At 47.5% G+C, this 19732-nt stretch overlaps 1 protein-coding gene across 3 annotated transcripts in view; it reads right to left on the reverse strand.

Moving 5' to 3' along the window:
- Positions 1-19732, reverse strand: part of nox4 (NADPH oxidase 4) — a 176093-nt gene that overhangs the window by 101189 nt on the left and 55172 nt on the right. For all 3 annotated transcript variants that reach the window (XM_045704003.1, XM_014163465.2, XM_045704002.1), the window contains 7 exons: positions 15198-15295; positions 15101-15128; positions 11311-11383; positions 10221-10301; positions 6660-6807; positions 3453-3617; positions 835-897 (listed from right to left, as the gene is read on the reverse strand). In XM_045704003.1, the coding sequence (XP_045559959.1) occupies positions 835-897; positions 3453-3617; positions 6660-6807; positions 10221-10301; positions 11311-11383; positions 15101-15128; positions 15198-15295 (656 nt within the window). The remainder of the gene's footprint in view (positions 1-834; positions 898-3452; positions 3618-6659; positions 6808-10220; positions 10302-11310; positions 11384-15100; positions 15129-15197; positions 15296-19732) is intronic.

Raw genomic sequence — 19732 nt, forward strand, 5'->3', positions numbered from 1 at the left:
ACACACACACACACACACACACACACACACACACACACACACACACACACACACACACACACACACACACACACACACTGAGCGTGCCTCGGCCTGGTGTTTTTTGGGGGGTTGTAGCAGGGTACAGAATCACTGACAAAGAGCAGACAGACCCCTGAGGGCAGTAACACTGTCTGCCAACAGGAAAGCAATGTGCATGTACATTGTGTGTGTGTGTGTGTGTGTGTGTGTGTGTGTGTGTGTGTGTGTGTGTGTGTGTGTGTGTGTGTGTGTGTGTGTGTGTGTGTGTGTGTGTGTGTGTGTGTGTGTGTGTGTGTGTGTGTGTGTGTGTGTGTGTGTGTGTGTGTGTGTGTGTCTGTGTATATGATGTGTGTATATGATGTGTGTATATGATGTGTGTACGTGCGCGCGCTCCTCAAAAGGAGTGGATCAGGTTGCTGAAGTAAAGCCCTGTTGGTTTGTCTCTTATTCCAGAACAATCATTTGACTTCTGGAAAATTGATAAAGAACTGTAGCTGATGTATGAGGGATTTAAAGTGTCATCTGTCAATCTACCAGCTTAACCCTAACCCTAACCCCCTGCCTCCACATCAATGAGAGAACTGGAGCCAAGGGGCCTCAGAGAGAGAGAACTTCACGTGTACCAGGGGGTAAAAAGTTAGGTTGTAGCACGTGCCTTTAGATGTGAGTATGATGTCATGTTTGAGGTATGAAGAGAAAGCATGGTGAATTGATATCTTGCACTGTGTGTGAGGAAGCCTCTAGCTGATCAGTAGACCTCGATCTGCACATTTGTTGTTTGATTTGTGAGAAAAACCAACTGGACCAACTTACCGCAGTCAGAGTGAAGGGATGGTTTTCAAATGATGACACACTGGGACAGTTTAGTACAATGTACTGAGAAAGGATGAGGAGAAGGAGAAAAGACAGAGGGAGAAAATAGACAGAGAAAAAAATCAAATCTTAAACCCTACAGCAGTTCTACTCATGACTACTGCCAGATTCCAAACCTTTCCCTCGCCCCACCAGATTCCAGACCATTCCCTCGCCCCAACAGATTCCAGACCATTCCCTCGCCCCACCAGATTCCAAACCATTCCCTCGCCCCACCAGATTCCAGACCATTCCCTCGCCCCAACAGATTCCAGACCATTCCCTCGCCCCACCAGATTCCAGACCATTCCCTCGCCCCACCAGATTCCAGACCATTCCCTCGCCCCAACAGATTCCAGACCATTCCCTCGCCCCACCAGATTCCAAACCATTCCCTCGCCCCACCAGATTCCAGACCATTCCCTCGCCCCACCAGATTCCAAACCATTCCCTCGCCCCACCAGATTCCAGACCATTCCCTCGCCCCACCAGATTCCAGACCATTCCCTCGCCCCACCAGATTCCAAACCATTCCCTCGCCCCAACAGGTTCCAAACCATTCCCTCGCCCCACCAGATTCCAGACCATTCCCTCGCCCCACCAGATTCCAAACCATTCCCTCGCCCCAACAGGTTCCAAACCATTCCCTCGCCCCAACAGATTCCAGACCATTCCCTCGCCCCACCAGATTCCAAACCATTCCCTCGCCCCAACAGGTTCCAAACCATTCCCTCGCCCCAACAGATTCCAGACCATTCCCTCGCCCCACCAGATTCCAGACCATTCCCTCGCCCCACCAGATTCCAAACCATTCCCTCGCCCCACCAGATTCCAGACCATTCCCTCGCCCCACCAGATTCCAAACCTTTCCCTCGCCCCATCAGATTCCAGACCATTCCCTCGCCCCACCAGATTCCAAACCATTCCCTCGCCCCAACAGATTCCAGACCATTCCCTCGCCCCAACAGATTCCAGACCATTCCCTCGCCCCAACAGATTCCAGACCATTCCCTCGCCCCAACAGATTCCAGACCATTCCCTCACCCCAACAGATTCCAGACCATTCCCTCGCCCCAACAGATTCCAGACCATTCCCTCACCCCAACAGATTCCAGACCATTCTCTCGCCCCACCAGATTCCAGACCATTCCCTCGCCCCACCAAATTCCAGACCATTCCCTCGCCCCAAAAGATTCCAAACCATTCCCTCACCCCAACAGATTCTAATCCATTCCCTCGCCCCAACAGATTCCAGACCATTCCCTCACCCCAACAGATTCCAATCCATTCCCTCGCCCCATCCCTCACCCCAACAGATTCCAGACCATTCCCTCGCCCCAACAGATTCCAATCCATTCCCTCGCCCCACCAGATTCCAAACCATTCCTTCGCCCCAACAGATTCCAAACCATTCCCTCGCCCCACCAGATTCCAAACCATTCCCTCGCCCCAACAGATTCCAGACTATTCCCTCGCCCCAACAGATTCCAGACCATTCCCTCGCCCCACCAGATTCCAAACCATTCCCTCGCCCCAACAGGTTCCAAACCATTCCCTCGCCCCAACAGATTCCAGACCATTCCCTCGCCCCAACAGATTCCAGACCATTCCCTCACCCCAACAGATTCCAGACCATTCCCTCACCCCAACAGATTCCAGACCATTCCCTCGCCCCAACAGATTCCAGACCATTCCCTCACCCCAACAGATTCCAGACCATTCCCTCGCCCCACCAGATTCCAGACCATTCCCTCGCCCCACCAAATTCCAGACCATTCCCTCGCCCCAACAGATTCCAATCCATTCCCTCGCCCCATCCCTCGCCCCAACAGATTCCAGACCATTCCCTCACCCCAACAGATTCCAATCCATTCCCTCGCCCCATCCCTCACCCCAAAAGATTCCAGACCATTCCCTCGCCCCAACAGATTCCAATCCATTCCCTCGCCCCACCAGATTCCAAACCATTCCCTCGCCCCAACAGATTCCAGACCATTCCCTCGCCCCACCAGATTCCAGACCATTCCCTCGCCCCACCAGATTCCAGACCATTCCCTCGCCCCACCAAATTCCAGACCATTCCCTCGCCCCTACAGATTCCAAACCATTCCCTCACCCCAACAGATTCCAATCCATTCCCTCGCCCCATCCCTCGCCCCAACAGATTCCAGACCATTCCCTCACCCCAACAGATTCCAATCCATTCCCTCGCCCCATCCCTCACCCCAGCAGATTCCAGACCATTCCCTCGCCCCGACCCCTTGAATATGGAGATAGATTCCTATGTTTGTGAAACAATATGGGCATATTTACAGACTGTGATTTTTATTTAAAAGTTGCATTCTATATTTGCACAACACATCTTTTGTTAGTGACTCAATACTAACATTTTGACAGAAATCTCCATACTTGAGACTTTGTTCAGATCTCAGGTTAGTAATATGGCAGAAACTACTACCTTTCTGCTACTTTGGTTGAGGTGTTAGTAATATGGCAGAGTAAGTGTTACCTTACTGCTAACTTAGTCCAGAGCCACGCCACAGTGTGGTTACTATAGTAACTCTCTACCTGTCACTCACCTGCCCCGGGTAGGCTTTAAAGTCCTTCTTCAGCATGCGCAGCTCGATGACGTCACAGGGATGCCTGACGACAGCAACTATGGTGACGGGGGAGTTGCTCCGAATGTAACGATATAGCCTCTCAGCACAGTAGAGACACAGAGGACCAGACACCCACAGCCAGGTCTACACGCACACACACGCACACACACACACACACACACACACACACGCGCACACACACACACACACACACACGCACACACACGCACGCACACACACGCACGCACACACATGCACACATGCGCTCACACACACGCACACACACACACACACACACACACACACAAACACACGCACACACACGCACACACACACTAATTACTCCCAGCCAGGGAGAGGTAAGTCCAGAGATTTGATTTTATGAGACAACACTGGCACTTAACAAGCATGTGCACACAGAGAGGCCTTCACCCCTCCCCTACCTCCCATCCTCCCCTACACCCCTTACTCCACCTCACCCCCATCCTCCCCTACACCCCTATCACTCCACCTCACCCCCATCCTCCCCTACACCCCTATCACCCCACCTCACCCCCATCCTCCCCTACACCCCTATCACTCCCCCTCACCCCCATCCGCCCCTACACCCATCACTCCTCCTCACCCCCATCCTCCCCTACACCCCATCACTCCACCTCACCCCCATCCTCCCCTACACCCCTCACTCCTCCTCACCCCATCCTCCCCTACACCCCTATCACTCCCCCTCACCCCATCCTCCCCTACACCCCTATCACTCCACCTCACCCCCATCCTCCCCTACACCCCTCACTCCACCTCACCCCCATCCTCCCCTACACCCCTCACTCCTCCTCACCCCCATCCTCCCCTACACCCCTATCACTCCACCTCACCCCCATCCTCCCCCACACCGCTCACTCCTCCTCACCCCCATCCTCCCCTACACCCCTCACTCCAACTAACCCCATCCTCCCCTACACCCCATTACTCCCCCTCACCCCCATCCTCCCCTACACCCCTCACTCCTCCTCACCCCCATCCTCCCCTACACCCCATTACGCCCCCTCACCCCATCCGCCCCTACACCCATCACTCCTCCTCACCCCCATCCTCCCCTACACCCCTCACTCCTCCTCACCCCCATCCTCCCCTACACCCCATTACTCCCCCTCACCCCCATCCTCCCCTACACCCCTATCACTCCACCTCACTCCCATCCTCCCATACACCCCTCACTCCTCCTCACCCCCATCCTCCCCTACACCCCATTACTCCACCTCACCTCCATCCTCCCCTACACCCCTCACCCCTCCTCACCCCCATCCTCCCCTACACCCCTATCACTCCACCTCACTCCCATCCTCCCCTACACCCCATTACTCCACCTCACTCCCATCCTCCCCTACACCCCATTACTCCACCTCACCCCCTTCCTCCCCTACACCCCATTACTCCACCTCACCCCATCCTCCCCTACACCCCTCACTCCAACTAACCCCATCCTCCCCTACACCCCATTACTCCACCTCACCCCCATCCTCCCCTACACCCCTATCACCCCACCTCACCCCCATCCTCCCCTACACCCCTATCACTCCACCTCACCCCATCCTCCCCTACACCCCTATCACTCCCCCTCACCCCCATCCGCCCCTACACCCATCACTCCTCCTCACCCCCATCCTCCCCTACACCCCATCACTCCACCTCACCCCCATCCTCCCCTACACCCCTCACTCCTCCTCACCCCATCCTCCCCTACACCCCTATCACTCCCCCTCACCCCCATCCTCCCCTACACCCCTATCATTCCACCTCACCCCCATCCTCCCCTACACCCCTCACTCCACCTCACCCCCATCCTCCCCTACACCCCTCACTCCTCCTCACCCCCATCCTCCCCTACACCCCTATCACTCCACCTCACCCCCATCCTCCCCTACACCGCTCACTCCTCCTCACCCCCATCCTCCCCTACACCCCTCACTCCAACTAACCCCGTCCTCCCCTACACCCCATTACTCCCCTCACCCCCATCCTCCCCTACACCCTTCACTCCTCCTCACCCCCATCCTCCCCTACACCCCATTACGCCCCTCACCCCCATCCGCCCTACACCCATCACTCCTCCTCACCCCCATCCTCCCCTACACCCCTCACTCCTCCTCACCCCCATCCTCCCCTACACCCCATTACTCCCCCTCACCCCCATCCTCCCCTACACCCCTATCACTCCACCTCACTCCCATCCTCCCATACACCCCTCACTCCTCCTCACCCCCATCCTCCCCTACACCCCATTACTCCACCTCACCTCCATCCTCCCCTACACCCCTCACCCCTCCTCACCCCCATCCTCCCCTACACCCCTATCACTCCACCTCACTCCCATCCTCCCCTACACCCCATTACTCCACCTCACTCCCATCCTCCCCTACACCCCATTACTCCACCTCACCCCCTTCCTCCCCTACACCCCATTACTCCACCTCACCCCATCCTCCCCTACACCCCTCACTCCACCTCACCCCATCCTCCCCTACACCCCATTACTCCACCTCACCCCATCCTCCCCTACACCCCATTACACCACCTCACCCCATCCTCCCCTACACCCCTCACTCCAACTAACCCCATCCTCCCCTACACCCCATTACTCCACCTCACTCCCATCCTCCCCTACACCCCATTACTCCACCTCACCCCATCCTCCCCTACACCCCATTACTCCACCTCACCCCATCCTCCCCTACACCCCATTACTCCACCTCACCCCCATCCTCCCCTACACCCCATTACTCCAACTCACCCCATCCTCCCCTACACCCCATTACTCCACCTCACTCCCATCCTCCCCTACACCCCATTACTCCACCTCACCCCATCCTCCCCTACACCCCATTACTCCACCTCACCCCATCCTCCCCTACACCCCATTACTCCACCTCACCCCCATCCTCCCCTACACCCCATTACTCCAACTCACCCCATCCTCCCCTACACCCCATTACTCCACCTCACTCCCATCCTCCCCTACACCCCATTACTCCACCTCACCCCCATCCTCCCCTACACCCCTCACTCCAACTTACCTCCCATCCTCCCCTACACCCCCATCCTCCCCTACACCCCTATCACTCCTCCTCACCCCCATCCTCCCATACACTCCAATCACGCCCCCCCCCCCACACACATTACACACACCTCAGGAGAGTTGGGTTGGAACCGAGCCTCCTCCCTGCAGCTCCATCCATCTCCTTCAGCCTGTCCTGACTCCTCCGGGTTAGTCTGATTAGCTCTGAGGCAGCCAGGGGGGTGGGCCTCAAAGTTGGTCTGGTACTTCAGAGCACCACTATTGGATGAAAAAGAGTGAGAAAAGATGATGATGATGATGATGATAAAGAAGACGAACACAACATTCCGGCTCTGAAGATTCTAAAAGTCTACAGGTGCATGTGTGTGGGTCTGTGTTAACCTGGGGCAGTAGAGTTGAGTAACAAAGTGAATGTGTCAGTGTGTTACTACGACTGTAATGTATCCCTGGTGGCTGAGAGGACCTGATTGGGACAGCTCAACGTCAGCTCTGTCTGGACTGATGCAATAGTATGATAGTAATGCCATTAAAATGCATTCTATACCTCTCTGTATCCAACACTATGAAAACATACTGATAGTACTACTCTGTCAAGACTAACCCCTCTTACGACACCAATCGCATAGGGGGCAGTATTGTCACTTTCGGATGAAATACGTGCCCATATTAAACTGCCTCCTACTCAAACTCAGCAGCTAGGATATGCATATTATTAGTAGATGTGGATAGAAAACACTCTGAAGTTTCTAAAACGGTTTGAATGATGTCTGTGAGTATAACAGAACTCATATGGCAGGCAAAAACCTGAGAAAAATCCTACCAGGAAGTGGAAATCCGATGCGTGGAATCTTTCCAAGTCATTGCCTATCGAACACACAGTGACTAAGGATTCATTTAGCACTTCCTAAGGCTTCCACTAGATGTCAACAGTCTTTAGAACCTTGTTTCAGCCTTTTGCAGTGAACAGAGAGCGAACAAGAAGTTGGGGAAGTTGTTGACTCAGGGAAGGACATCAGTTCATTGGCGCGCATTGACGTGAGGAGGTAGCTGTGTTCCAAAACGTTTTTCAAGACAATGGAATCGTCCGGTTGCAATATTATTGAAGTTCTAAGTGAAAAAGGTCCTAAAGATTGATGCTATACAACGTTTGACATGTTTGAACGGACGTAAATAGAACTTTTTTTACTTGTCGTCGTGACATTTTCCGCGCGCTTCCTACATTTGGAGTAGCTAACTGAACGCGCTAACAACAAGGAGCTATTTGGACATAAATTATGGACTTTATCGAACAAAACAACATTTATTGTGGACCTGGGATTCTTGGAAGTGCCTTCTGATGAAGATCATCAAAGGTAAGTGAATATTTGTAATGCTATTTATGATTTTAGATGACTCCAAAATGGCGGGTATCTGTATTGCCTAGTGTATTTTTCTGAGCGCAGTACTCAGATTATTGCAAAGTGTGCTTTCCTCGTGAAGCTTTTTTGAAATCTGTCACAGCGTTTGCATAAAGGAGATGTTCATCTATAATTCTTTGAACAGTTTAATATTTTATCAACGTTTATGATGATTATTTTTGTAAATTGTTGTGCTGATTCACCGGCAGTATTGGAGGCAAAATATTTTCTGAATGTCACGCGCCAATGTAAAATGCTGTTTTTGGATATAAATATGAACTTTATCGAACAAAAAATGCATGTATTGTGTAACATGATGTCCTAGGAGTGTCATCTGATGAAGATCGTCAAAGGTTAGTGCTTCATTTAGCTGTATTTTGGGTATTTGTGATGCATCTAGTTGCTTGGAAAATGGCTGTGTGGTTACTTTTGTCTATGTACTCTCCTAACATAATCTAATGTTTTTCTTTCGCTGTAAAGCCTTTTTTAAATCGGACAACGTGGTTCGATTCAGGAGAAGTGTATCTTTAAAATGGTGTAAAATAGTCGCATGTTTGAGAAATTGAAATTATTCGATTTGTGGTTTTGAATTTGGCGCTCTGATTTTTCACTGGTTATTGTCGAACTCAATCCCGCTAACGGGATTGGTGTCGTATGAAGTTAATCAAGGCGTCCTCATGCTTCCCAGCCGAAACAGTTCGGAAGGGCTTGGCACACCTGTATTTGGGGATTTTCTCCCATTCTTCTCTGTAGATCCTCCCAAGCTCTGTCAGGTGGGATGGGGAGCGTCGCTGCACAGCTATTTTCAGGTCTCTCCTGAGATGTTGGATCGGGTTCAAGTCTGGCTGGGTCACTAAAGGACATTCAGAGACTTGTCCCGAAGCTACTCCTGCATTGTCTTGGCTGTGTGCTTAGGGTTGTTATCCGGTTGGAAGGTGAACCTTCACCCCAGTATGAGATGCTGAGCACTCTGGAGCAGGTTTTCATCAAGGATCTCGTTGTACTTTGCTCCGTTCATCTTTCCCTCGATCCTGACTGGTCTCTCAGTCCCTGCCGCTGAAAGCAAGTCTCTGCTTCACTGTAGGGATGGTGGCAGGTTTCCTCCAGACGTGATACTTGGCATTCAGGCCAAAGAGTTCAATCTTGGTTCCATCAGACCAAAGAATCTGGTTTCTCATTGTCTGAATCCTTTAGATGGCTTTTGGTAAACTCCAAGTGGGCTGTCACGTGCCTTTTACTGAGGAGTGGCTTCCGTCTGGCCACTCTACCACAAAGGCCTGATTGGCAGAGTGCTGCAGAGATGGTTGTCCTTCTGGAAGGTTCTCCCATCTCCACAACGGAACTCTGGAGCTCTGTCAGAGTGACCATCGGGTTCTTGGGCACCTCCCTGATGAAGGCCCTTCTCCCCTGATTGCTCAGTTTGTCCGGGTGGCCAGCTCTAGGAAGAGTCTTGGGGGTTCCAAACTTCTTCCATTTAAGAATGATGGAGGCCACTGTGTTCTTGGGGAACTTTAATGCTGAATAATCTTTTGGGTACCCTTCCCCAGATCTGTGCCTCAACATAATCCTGTCTCGGAGCTCTACGGACAATTCGTTGAACCTCATGACTTGGTTTTTGCTCTGACGTGCATTGTCAACTTTGGGACCTTATATAGACAGGTGTGTGACTTTCCAAATCATGTCCAATCAATTGAATTTACCACAGGTGGACTCCAATCAAGTTGTAGAAACCTTTAAAGGGTGATCAATGGAAACAGGATGCACCTAAGCTCAATTTCGAGTCTAAATTTCGAATCTCATAGCAAAGGCTCTGAGTACCTATGTAATTAAGGTATATCTGTTTTTAATTTTTAATACATTTGCAAAAATATCGAGAAAAAAAAGTTTGTTCTTTGTCATTATGGGGTATTGTGTGTAGTTTGATGAGATTTTTTATCTATTTCATCCATTTTAGAATAAGGCTGTAACATAACAAAATGTGGAAAAAGTCAAGGAGTCTGAATACTTTCCGAATGCATTGTAGATCTTGTGTGTATGCTGGCTACAATGTCTCAAGATGGACAAACATAACTATTGATGCTTTTTCGTCAAACTTCAAGCGAAGGTCTTTTAAAGGAGGATGCGAGCACACTTGTTTGGTTCGGCTAGCCGAGTTTGGCTAGGCACCAGCCTAACTGAAGCATGCTGACACCTTCAATCAGACACACACACACACACACACACACACAGCCACAGCCACATAGTCCCCATACCAAAGGCGATAAGTTAACTTACCCGACCACATGCACAATCAGTATGATGTAGAACACTATGAAGAGGTTGTGGGTGTACCAGAATATCTCATAGTTGGACACCCTGAAACACATTCCACAAACATGATGATATGATACATCAGATTACTGTAAAGTCTCATTAACATCACCACATATCTTCATACATCAGATTACCACAAGGTCCACAACGGCATATTTTCACATTTTCTGCAGAAAAACTATTTTAGGGAGTGCTGTGGAATTACAGGGAGATACGAGTGTTGGAGAAAAGCAGACAAAGAGAGAGAAATTATCCAGGAGAAGAGCGAGAGAGAGAGAGGTCAGAGCATAACTGAAGACATGAAGAGCCACGCCTTTTAACTTACAGGGTCTTTTAAACCAGTGGAGGGCAGGACAGTGTGTGTGTGTGTGTGTGTGTGTGTGTGTGTGTGTGTGTGTGTGTGTGTGTGTGTGTGTGTGTGTGTGTGTGTGTGTGTGTGTGTGTGTGTGTGTGTGTGTGTGTGTGTGTGTGTGTGTGCGCCGCATGAGTAGGGCTGTCACAATTAGCAAGGTTATTACAGACAACGACCCCCAATAAACACAACTTACACCAAACAACAGTCTCCCTCCAAGAACGCTCTGAACATCCACACATATGACCACATCACCCTTTGAACATCAGTGTCTCCCTACAGTACTGGGACTCACACCCACACCCTCTACACACACACACACACACACACACACACACACACACACACACACACACACACACACACACACACACACACACACACACACACACACACACACACACACACACACACACACACACACACACACACACACACACAGGTGCTGACCTAAGGCTTAAGTGGACATGCCTCTGATCCTGCATTAAATTACAACAAGCAAGGCAGAGGACACCACAATCAGGACCCAGTCTAAATCAAAGCACAGGACCTCTCCTTGCCGCCCCCTGTGACCTCGGTAATGACATAGGTTTGGCCACGCTGGTAGTTGGTCCCTTTATCCTGGCCATCTAAGACTGACAGACACACATTTAAGTAATTTAGCAGACGCTCTTGTCCAGGGTAACTTAAGAGTTTTACCTGATACAGTAGGAAGAGGCAGTGAACATCAGGAAGAGGATGAGGACCAATAGGATACCAGTGATCCCCGGGACTAAACCACATCCACCAATCAGAGAACAGAGAGACAAGAGTTATAACATTATTAACCAATCAGAGAACAAAGTGACAGATTCATAACAAAGAGACAGATTCATAACATTAATAAACATTCAGTGAACAAAGAGACAGAGTCATAACATAATTAACCAATCAAAGAACAGAGAGACTGATTAATATAATTAATAACCAATTAATGAAGAAAGAGAGACGGATTTATATAATTAATAACCAATTAATGAACAAAGACAGAGTCATAACATTATTAACCAATCAGAGAACAGAGAGACAGATTGATAACATGAATAACCAATCACAGAACAGAGAGAGAGTCATAAAATGATTAACCAATCAGAGAACAGAGACAAAACTGTGATGACATCCTTATTTGTTGTGTTAGATAGTTGGGCAAGGGAATAGGGAAGGTTTTCAGACTGGACTAGACTACCAGGAAGGGAATAGGGAGGTTTTCAGACTGGACTAGACTACCAGGAAGAGAATAGGGAAGGTTTTCAGACTGGACTAGACTACCAGGAAGGGAATAGGGAAGGTTTTCAGACTGGACTAGACTACCAGGAAGGGAATAGGGAAGGTTTTCAGACTGGACTACACTACCAGGAAGGGAATAGGGAAGGTTTTCAGACTGGACTACACTACCAGGAAGTGGGCTAGCTACATTTTTCGGACTGGACTAGACTACCAGGAAGGGGATAGGGAAAGTTTTCAGACTAGACTACCCGGAAGTGAGCTAGACAATGTGTGATTAGTTTGGGCTGTTTTGAAGGTAACATTTTATTTGGATAGTCCATCTGTAGATGGTCTACAGACTGTCATTAACATTTCAACTAACTATCTACTAACCCTAGCTCTAACCTTAACCTTAACCCCTTATCCTAACCATAAAAAGGCTCTGCATGGTTAATCCGTCTGCAGAGGCATTTTACTCTCTTCTGCAGAAGCCTTTTTTCTGCAGAGGCAGCATTTACTGTCATACGGCCTATGCAGAAGTCTGGGCATGTACAGTTGAAGTCAGAAGTTTACATACACCTTAGCCAAGTACATTTAAACTCCGTTTTTCACAATTCCTGTGAAATGTCAGAATAATAGTAGAGAGAATGATTTATTTCAGCTTTTATTTCTTTCATCACATTCCCAGTGGGTCAGAAGTTTACACAGACTCAATTAGTATTTGGTAGCATTGCCTTTAAATTGTTTAACTTGGGTCAAACGTTTTGGGTAGCCTTCCACAAGCTTCCCACAATAAGTTGGGTGAATTGTGGCCCATCCCTCCTGACAAAGCTGGTGTAACTGAGTCAGGTTTGTAGGCCTCCTTGCTCGCACACGCTTTTTCAGTTCTGCCCACAAATGTTCTATAGAATTGAGGTCAGGGCTTTGTGATGGCCACTCCAATACCTTGATTGTGTTGTCCTTAAGCCATTTTGCCACAACTTTGGAAGTATGCTTGGGGTCATTGTCCATTTGGAAGACCCATTTGCGACCAAGCTTTAACTTCCTGACTGTCTTGAGATGTTGCTTCAATATATCCACATAATTTTGCTTCCTCATGATGCCATCTATTTTGTGCTGTGCACCTGTCCCTCCTGCAGCAAAGCACCCCCACAACATGATGCTGCCACCCCCGTGCTTCACGGTTGGGATGGTGTTCTTCGGCTTGCAAGCCTCCCCCTTTTTCCTCCAAACATAATGATGGTCATTATGGCCAAACAGTTCTATTTTTGTTTCATCAGACCAGAGGACATTTCTCCAAAAAGTATGATCTTTGTCCCCATGTGCAGTTGCAAACCGTAGTCTGGCTTTTTTATGGCGGTTTTGGAGCAGTGGCTTCTTCCTTGATGAGCGGCCATTCAGGTTATGTTGATATAGGACTCGTTTTACAGTGGATATAGATACTTTGTACCTGTTTCCTCCAGCATATTCACAAGGTCCTTTGCTGTTGTTCTGGGATTGATTTGCACTTTTTGCACCAAAGTACGTTCATCTCTAGGAGACTGAATGTGTCTCCTTCCTGAGCGGTATGATGGCTGCGTGGTCCCATGGTGTTTATACTTGCATACTATTGTTTGTACAGATAAACGTGGTACCTTCAGGCATTTGGAAATTGCTCCCAAGGATGAACCAGACTTGTGGAGGTCTACAATTTTTTTTCTGAGGTCTTGGCTGATTTCTTTTGATTTTCCCATGATGTCAAGCAAAGAGGCACTGAGTTTGAAGGTAGGCCTTGAAATACATCCACAGGTACACCTCCAATTGACTCAAATTATGTCAATTAGCCTATCAGAAGCTTCTAAAACCATGACATCATTTTCTGGAATTTTCCAAGCTGTTTAAAGGCACAGTCAACTTAGTGTATGTTAACTTCTGACCCACTGGAATTGTGATACAGTGAATTATAAGTAAAATAATCTGTCTGTAAACAATTGTTGGAAAAATTACTTGTGTCATGCACAAAGTAGATGTCCTAACCGACTTGCCAAAACTATATTTTGTTGACAAGAAATTTGTGGAGTGGTTGAAAAACGAGTTTTAATGACTCCAACCTAAGTGTAACTTCCGACTTCAACTGTATATTCTTGTGCTTGGCTGAGCAGAGCTGTTTTCAAGGAAGCTGTCAAGGAAGTGAGTTTGTGTTTATACTGGACCTTCTGCCTCCACCTACTGTCAACCAGTCATGCCAATACGGAGCTATACGGAGCTATATCGAGCCCTCCGCATTGTTGAAAAATTTGGGCAACGTACGGCGATGCAGTACGGAGCTCAATTTGGCCTCTGCATGCCTCTGGAAGCTCCGCAATTGTGTCACACCCTCCATATGGAGCCTCCGACCACATTTCTGGCTCTAGCATAAATTGGCTTTAAATGTAACCTTTACCCTAACCCTTATTCTAAACCTAGCCCTAGCCCTAACCATAACGTTAGCAAGCAGAGCATCAACAAATGGAAAATCCAATCTATCCAAATAAAGTGTGACCTTTTTGCGTGTGTGTGTGTGTGTGTGTGTGTGTGTGTGTGTGTGTGTGTGTGTGTGTGTGTGTGTGTGTGTGTGTGTGTGTGTGTGTGTGTGTGTGTGTGTGTGTGTGTGTGGACATATTTAAGAAGTCCCCACAAGAATAGTAAACAAACAAAAATTTGACCAACTGGGGACATTTTGTTGGTCCCCTTAAGGTCAAATGCTATTTGTATGGGGTTTAGGGTTAAGGTTAGAATTAGTCTAAAGGTTAGAATTCGGTTAAGGGTTAGGGTTAGGAGCTAGGGTTAGGTTTAGTGTTAAGGTTAGGTTTTTGGGTTAAGGTTAGGGTTAGCTTTAGGGGTTAGGGAAAATAGGATTTTGAATGGGACTGAATTGTGTGTGTCCACAAGGTTAGCTGTGCAACACTGTGTGTGTATGTGTGTGTGTGTGTGTGTGTGTGTGTGTGTGTGTGTGTGTGTGTGTGTGTGTGTGTGTGTGTGTGTGTGTGTGTGTGTGTGTGTGTGTGTGTGTGTGTGTGTGTGTAGTGTCTAGTACTGGCAGAAAGACAGAGTTCCCCCTCTCTTCTTGGCATAGCGCCACCCTAATCTCAAACACATTCATCAGTTTATGGTTACCATGGAAACACATATGGAACCAAGACCAAAATGCTGTCCACGCCCCTTGGCTAGCCAACCCACCTGTGAAACAGTCCAGTTTATTATAGGGGAACCCCGGCAGACTCACCTGTAGTCAGAATGATGAGTCTGGGGTCCTGGGGAAGACAACCGCAGGTTAACACAGGTTGTGTGTGAGTGTGTGTGTGTGAGAGTGCACATCTTACCTCTCCCCTGTAGCGTGCAACGTTGAGAGAAGGGAAGTCTTCTGAGTACCTGACGCTGAAATTGACCACGTTGACCAGATGAGCCGATACGTGCACAACTGGAGGACACATCACAACAGAGGGTTACAACAGAGTAAAACTCACTCTCACACACACAACTGGAGGACACATCACAACAGAGGGTTACAACAGAGTAAAACTCACTCTCACACACACAACTGGAGGACACATCACAACAGAGGGTTACAACAGAGTAAAACTCACTCTCACACACACAACTGGAGGACACATCACAACAGAGGGTTACAACAGAGTAAAACTCACTCTCACACACACAACTGGAGGACATCACAACAGAGGGTTACAACAGAGTAAAACTCACTCTCACACACACAACTGGAGGACACATCACAACAGAGGGCTACAACAGAGTAAAACTCACTCTCACACACACAACTGGAGGACACATCACAACAGAGGGCTACAACAGAGTAAAACTCACTCTCACACACACAACTGGAGGACACATCACAACAGAGGGTTACAACAGAGTAAAACTCACTCTCACACACACAACTGGAGGACACATCACAACAGAGGGTTACAACAGAGTAAAACTCACTCTCACACACACAACTGGAGGACACATCACAACAGTGGGTTACAACAGAGTAAAACTCACTCTCACACACACAACTGGAGGACACATCACAACAGAGGGTTACAACAGAGTAAAACTCACTCTCACACACACAACTGGAGGACACATCACAACAGAGGGTTACAACAGAGTAAAACTCACTCTCACACACACAACTGGAGGACACATCACAACAGAGGGTTACAACAGAGTAAAACTCACTCTCACACACAAAACTGGAGGACACATCACAACAGAGGGTTACAACAGAGCACCTCTTTCTCTATTCAGCATACTCAACAACAGCGATGGGGGGCAAATCGATACAGTCACATATCGCAATATTATTTTGGATGATATTATATAGAAACTTTGACTTCAAGTATGGATTTGTAGAAATATGTTTGTTTTTGCTAGGTAGCATTAGCTTGTTCTCCATCTTCTTTTTAAATAGTGAGCCAACATGTCTTCAGTCTTTCCATGACTGATCAAACCTCTCTCTGCAGCAGATATATACCCTTAACACTTTAACCTAACTCCTAACCTTCATCCCTAACCTAACTCCTAACCTTAATCCCTAACCTTAATCCCTAACCTAACTCCTAACCTTAATACCTAACCTAACTCCTAACCTTAATCCCTAACCTAACTCCTAACCTTAATCCCTAACCTAACTCCTAACCTTAATCCCTAACCTAACTCCTAACCTTAATCCCTAACCTAACTCCTAACCTTAATCCCTAACCTAACTCCTAACCTTAACTCCTAACCTTAATCCCTAACCACTAGCTAACGATTTTTTATCTATTTTTTATTTAACTAGGCAAGTCAGTTTCCTATTTACAATAACGGCCTACACCAGCCAAACCCTAACGACGCTCGGCCAATTGCGCGCCGTCCTATGGGACTCCCAATCATGGCCAGTTGTGATACAGTATGGAATTGAACCAGGGTCTGTAGTGACGCCTCTAGCACTGAGATGCAGTGCCTTAGACTGCTGCGCCACTCGGGAGCCCAAATGTTAGTGTTAGCCACATAGCCACCACGATAACATTAGACAAATTGGAATTTGTAACATATCATACGTACGTTTTGCAAATTCGTAACGTACTATATGAATTGCAATTCGTAATATATGTATGAATTTGCAATCCATAACATGTCATACGAACTGTAATTCATAACATATCATTCAAAATGGATGATGGACCCACCAATGAATACATACCATAGGAAATGTAACATATAATAATACACTGAACATAAATATAACACAACATGTAAAGTGTTGGTCCCATGTTTCATGAGCTGAAATAAAAGATCCTGGACATTTGCCAAACACACAAAAAAAATGCTCTAAATTTTGTGTCATATCAATATTGTGGCGTATCAAGAAGCTGACTAAACAGCATGATCATTACACAGGTGAATCTTGTTCTGGGCCAAATAAAAGCCACTAAAATGTGCAGTTCTGTCACACAACACAATGCCACAGATGTCTCAAGTTGAGGGAGTGTACAACTGGCATGCTGACTGCAGGAATGTCCACCAGAGCTGTTGCCAGAGAATTTAATGTTCATTTCTCTACCATTAACCGCCTCCAACGTTGTATTAGAGAATATGTCACTATGTGAGACCAGTTCAAATGGTACAAAATGTATGCATTCACTACTTTAAGTCCCTCTGGATAAGAGCATCTGTTAAACTGTAAATCCATAGACTAGGGCATAATGCACTTATTTTAGTTTACTGATTTGAAACTGTTGCGTTTACATTTTTGTTCAGTATAGAATCGTGAGAATCGAAATACATATTGCATTGGTACCTAATTAACATGATAATATCATATTGTGAGGTCCCTGGCATTTCCCAGCCCTACTCACACACACACACACACACACACACACACACACACACACACACACACACACACACACACACACACACACACACACATCTCTTTGTCTATTCAGCATATATCTTTCTGAGTAACTGAGCGACACACACACACACACACACTCACACACACACATCTCTTTGTCTATTCAGCATATATCTTTCTGAGTAACTGAGCGACACACACACACACACACACACACACACACACACACACACACACACACACACACACACACACACACACACACTTATCTCTCTGACATCATGGCTTAAACATGCATCTCCCCAACAGCTGACAGAGACAAGGGGTAGTTATCTCTCTCTCCTCCTCCCCCCTCTCTCTCTCTATTCACCTTCAATTACCCTCTCCATGTCTTCCCCCTGCCTCCTCTTTCTCCCTTTGTTCTTCATTGTTCTCTGGGTGTAATTGGTTGTGTCAGAAGTTTGGAACTCTGCAATTAGAACATTACATCTCCACAGCCAGGAAGCAGGCTGGGGGTGAGGGAGCGGAAGAGGAGAGAGGGGGAGGGAGAGAGGGTTAAGGGAGGGGGGAGGGGACTTGGGTTGAGGGAGACCGGGGAGAAACCTGCTCCCAATGACATCAGTGAGGCAGCTGTGTGTGTCCCTCTCTCACTCATTATATCTCTCTTTCTCACTCACACACACACGCAAGCACGCACGCACGTACACACGCACATACACACACATACACACTCTTACACACACAGCTCTATGTCCCCTGGAAGAGCTGGAAACTCAGAATCTGAATGTATATGGTAATTTCCATGTAAAAGGATCCATGGGCATCAACATGGGAAGTTCATAGGAGCATGTCAAATTGGGTGTCTAATAAAAGCTAAGAGTCTATATTTTAAGGAAAGAAGGCATTGATACATTTTTCAACCATTTTCCATCTTAAAAATGAGGCATAAGTGACGGCTTTGATTTCTGGATAAACAGATGGAAAAGGGGTCTTAGAAAACATCTAGCTGAAAAAGTCTTAACATTTTTTAGAAATACATCAAAACACAATCATGTAATAACATAAAGATCCCTGCCAACTAATATCAACACTTAGACTTCGTTTTGGAGAAATTGTTTACCTTCTGTAAGTTTAAGAAATATTGCCTTTTGCCTTGTAATTCCGTTACCAAAAACCCACATATCTTTGAAGATATTTTCACATTTCTCTCCCTCATGTGGAGGGAAGATTAGGAACGTTCACAGAAGTAACAAGTAACAAGTAGACCTACCAATTAATTATAGTGATTTTACTGGTATCAATTTTGTTTATGAATTATTAAGTGATTTAAACTCATAATTCATTATCGCAGTTGAATTGGCTACAATGGAAAATCATAATAGTCACAAACCACAGTTGGGTCACCTGGTACTGTCCTCCCTTCCACTGGTATACTGTTACTGTCCTCCCTTCCACTGGTATACTGTTACTGTCCTCCCTTCCACTGGTATACTGTTACTGTCCTCCCTTCCACTGGTATACTGTTACTGTCCTCCCTTCCACTGGCATACTGTTACTGTCCTCCCTTCCACTGGTATTCTGGTACTGTCCTCCCTTCCACTGGTATACTGGTACTGTCCTCCCTTCCACTGGCATACTGTTACTGTCCTCCCTTCCACTGGTATACTGGTACTGTCCTCCCTTCCACTGGTATACTGGTACTGTCCTCCCTTCCACTGGTATACTGTTACAGTCCTCCCTTCCACTGGCATACTGTTACTGTCCTCCCTTCCACTGGTATACTGGTACTGTCCTCCCTTCCACTGGTATACTGGTACTGTCCTCCCTTCCACTGGCATACTGTTACTGTCCTACCTTCCACTGGTATACTATTACTGTCCTCACTTCCACTGGCATACTGTTACTGTCCTCCCATCCACTGGTATACTGGTACTGTCCTCCCTTCCACTGGTATACTGGTACTGTCCTCCCTTCCACTGGTATACTGGTACTGTCCTCCCTTCCACTGGCATA

Source organism: Salmo salar, chromosome ssa20 (genome assembly GCF_905237065.1).
Source record: "Salmo salar chromosome ssa20, Ssal_v3.1, whole genome shotgun sequence".
Classification (NCBI taxonomy): domain Eukaryota; kingdom Metazoa; phylum Chordata; class Actinopteri; order Salmoniformes; family Salmonidae; genus Salmo; species Salmo salar.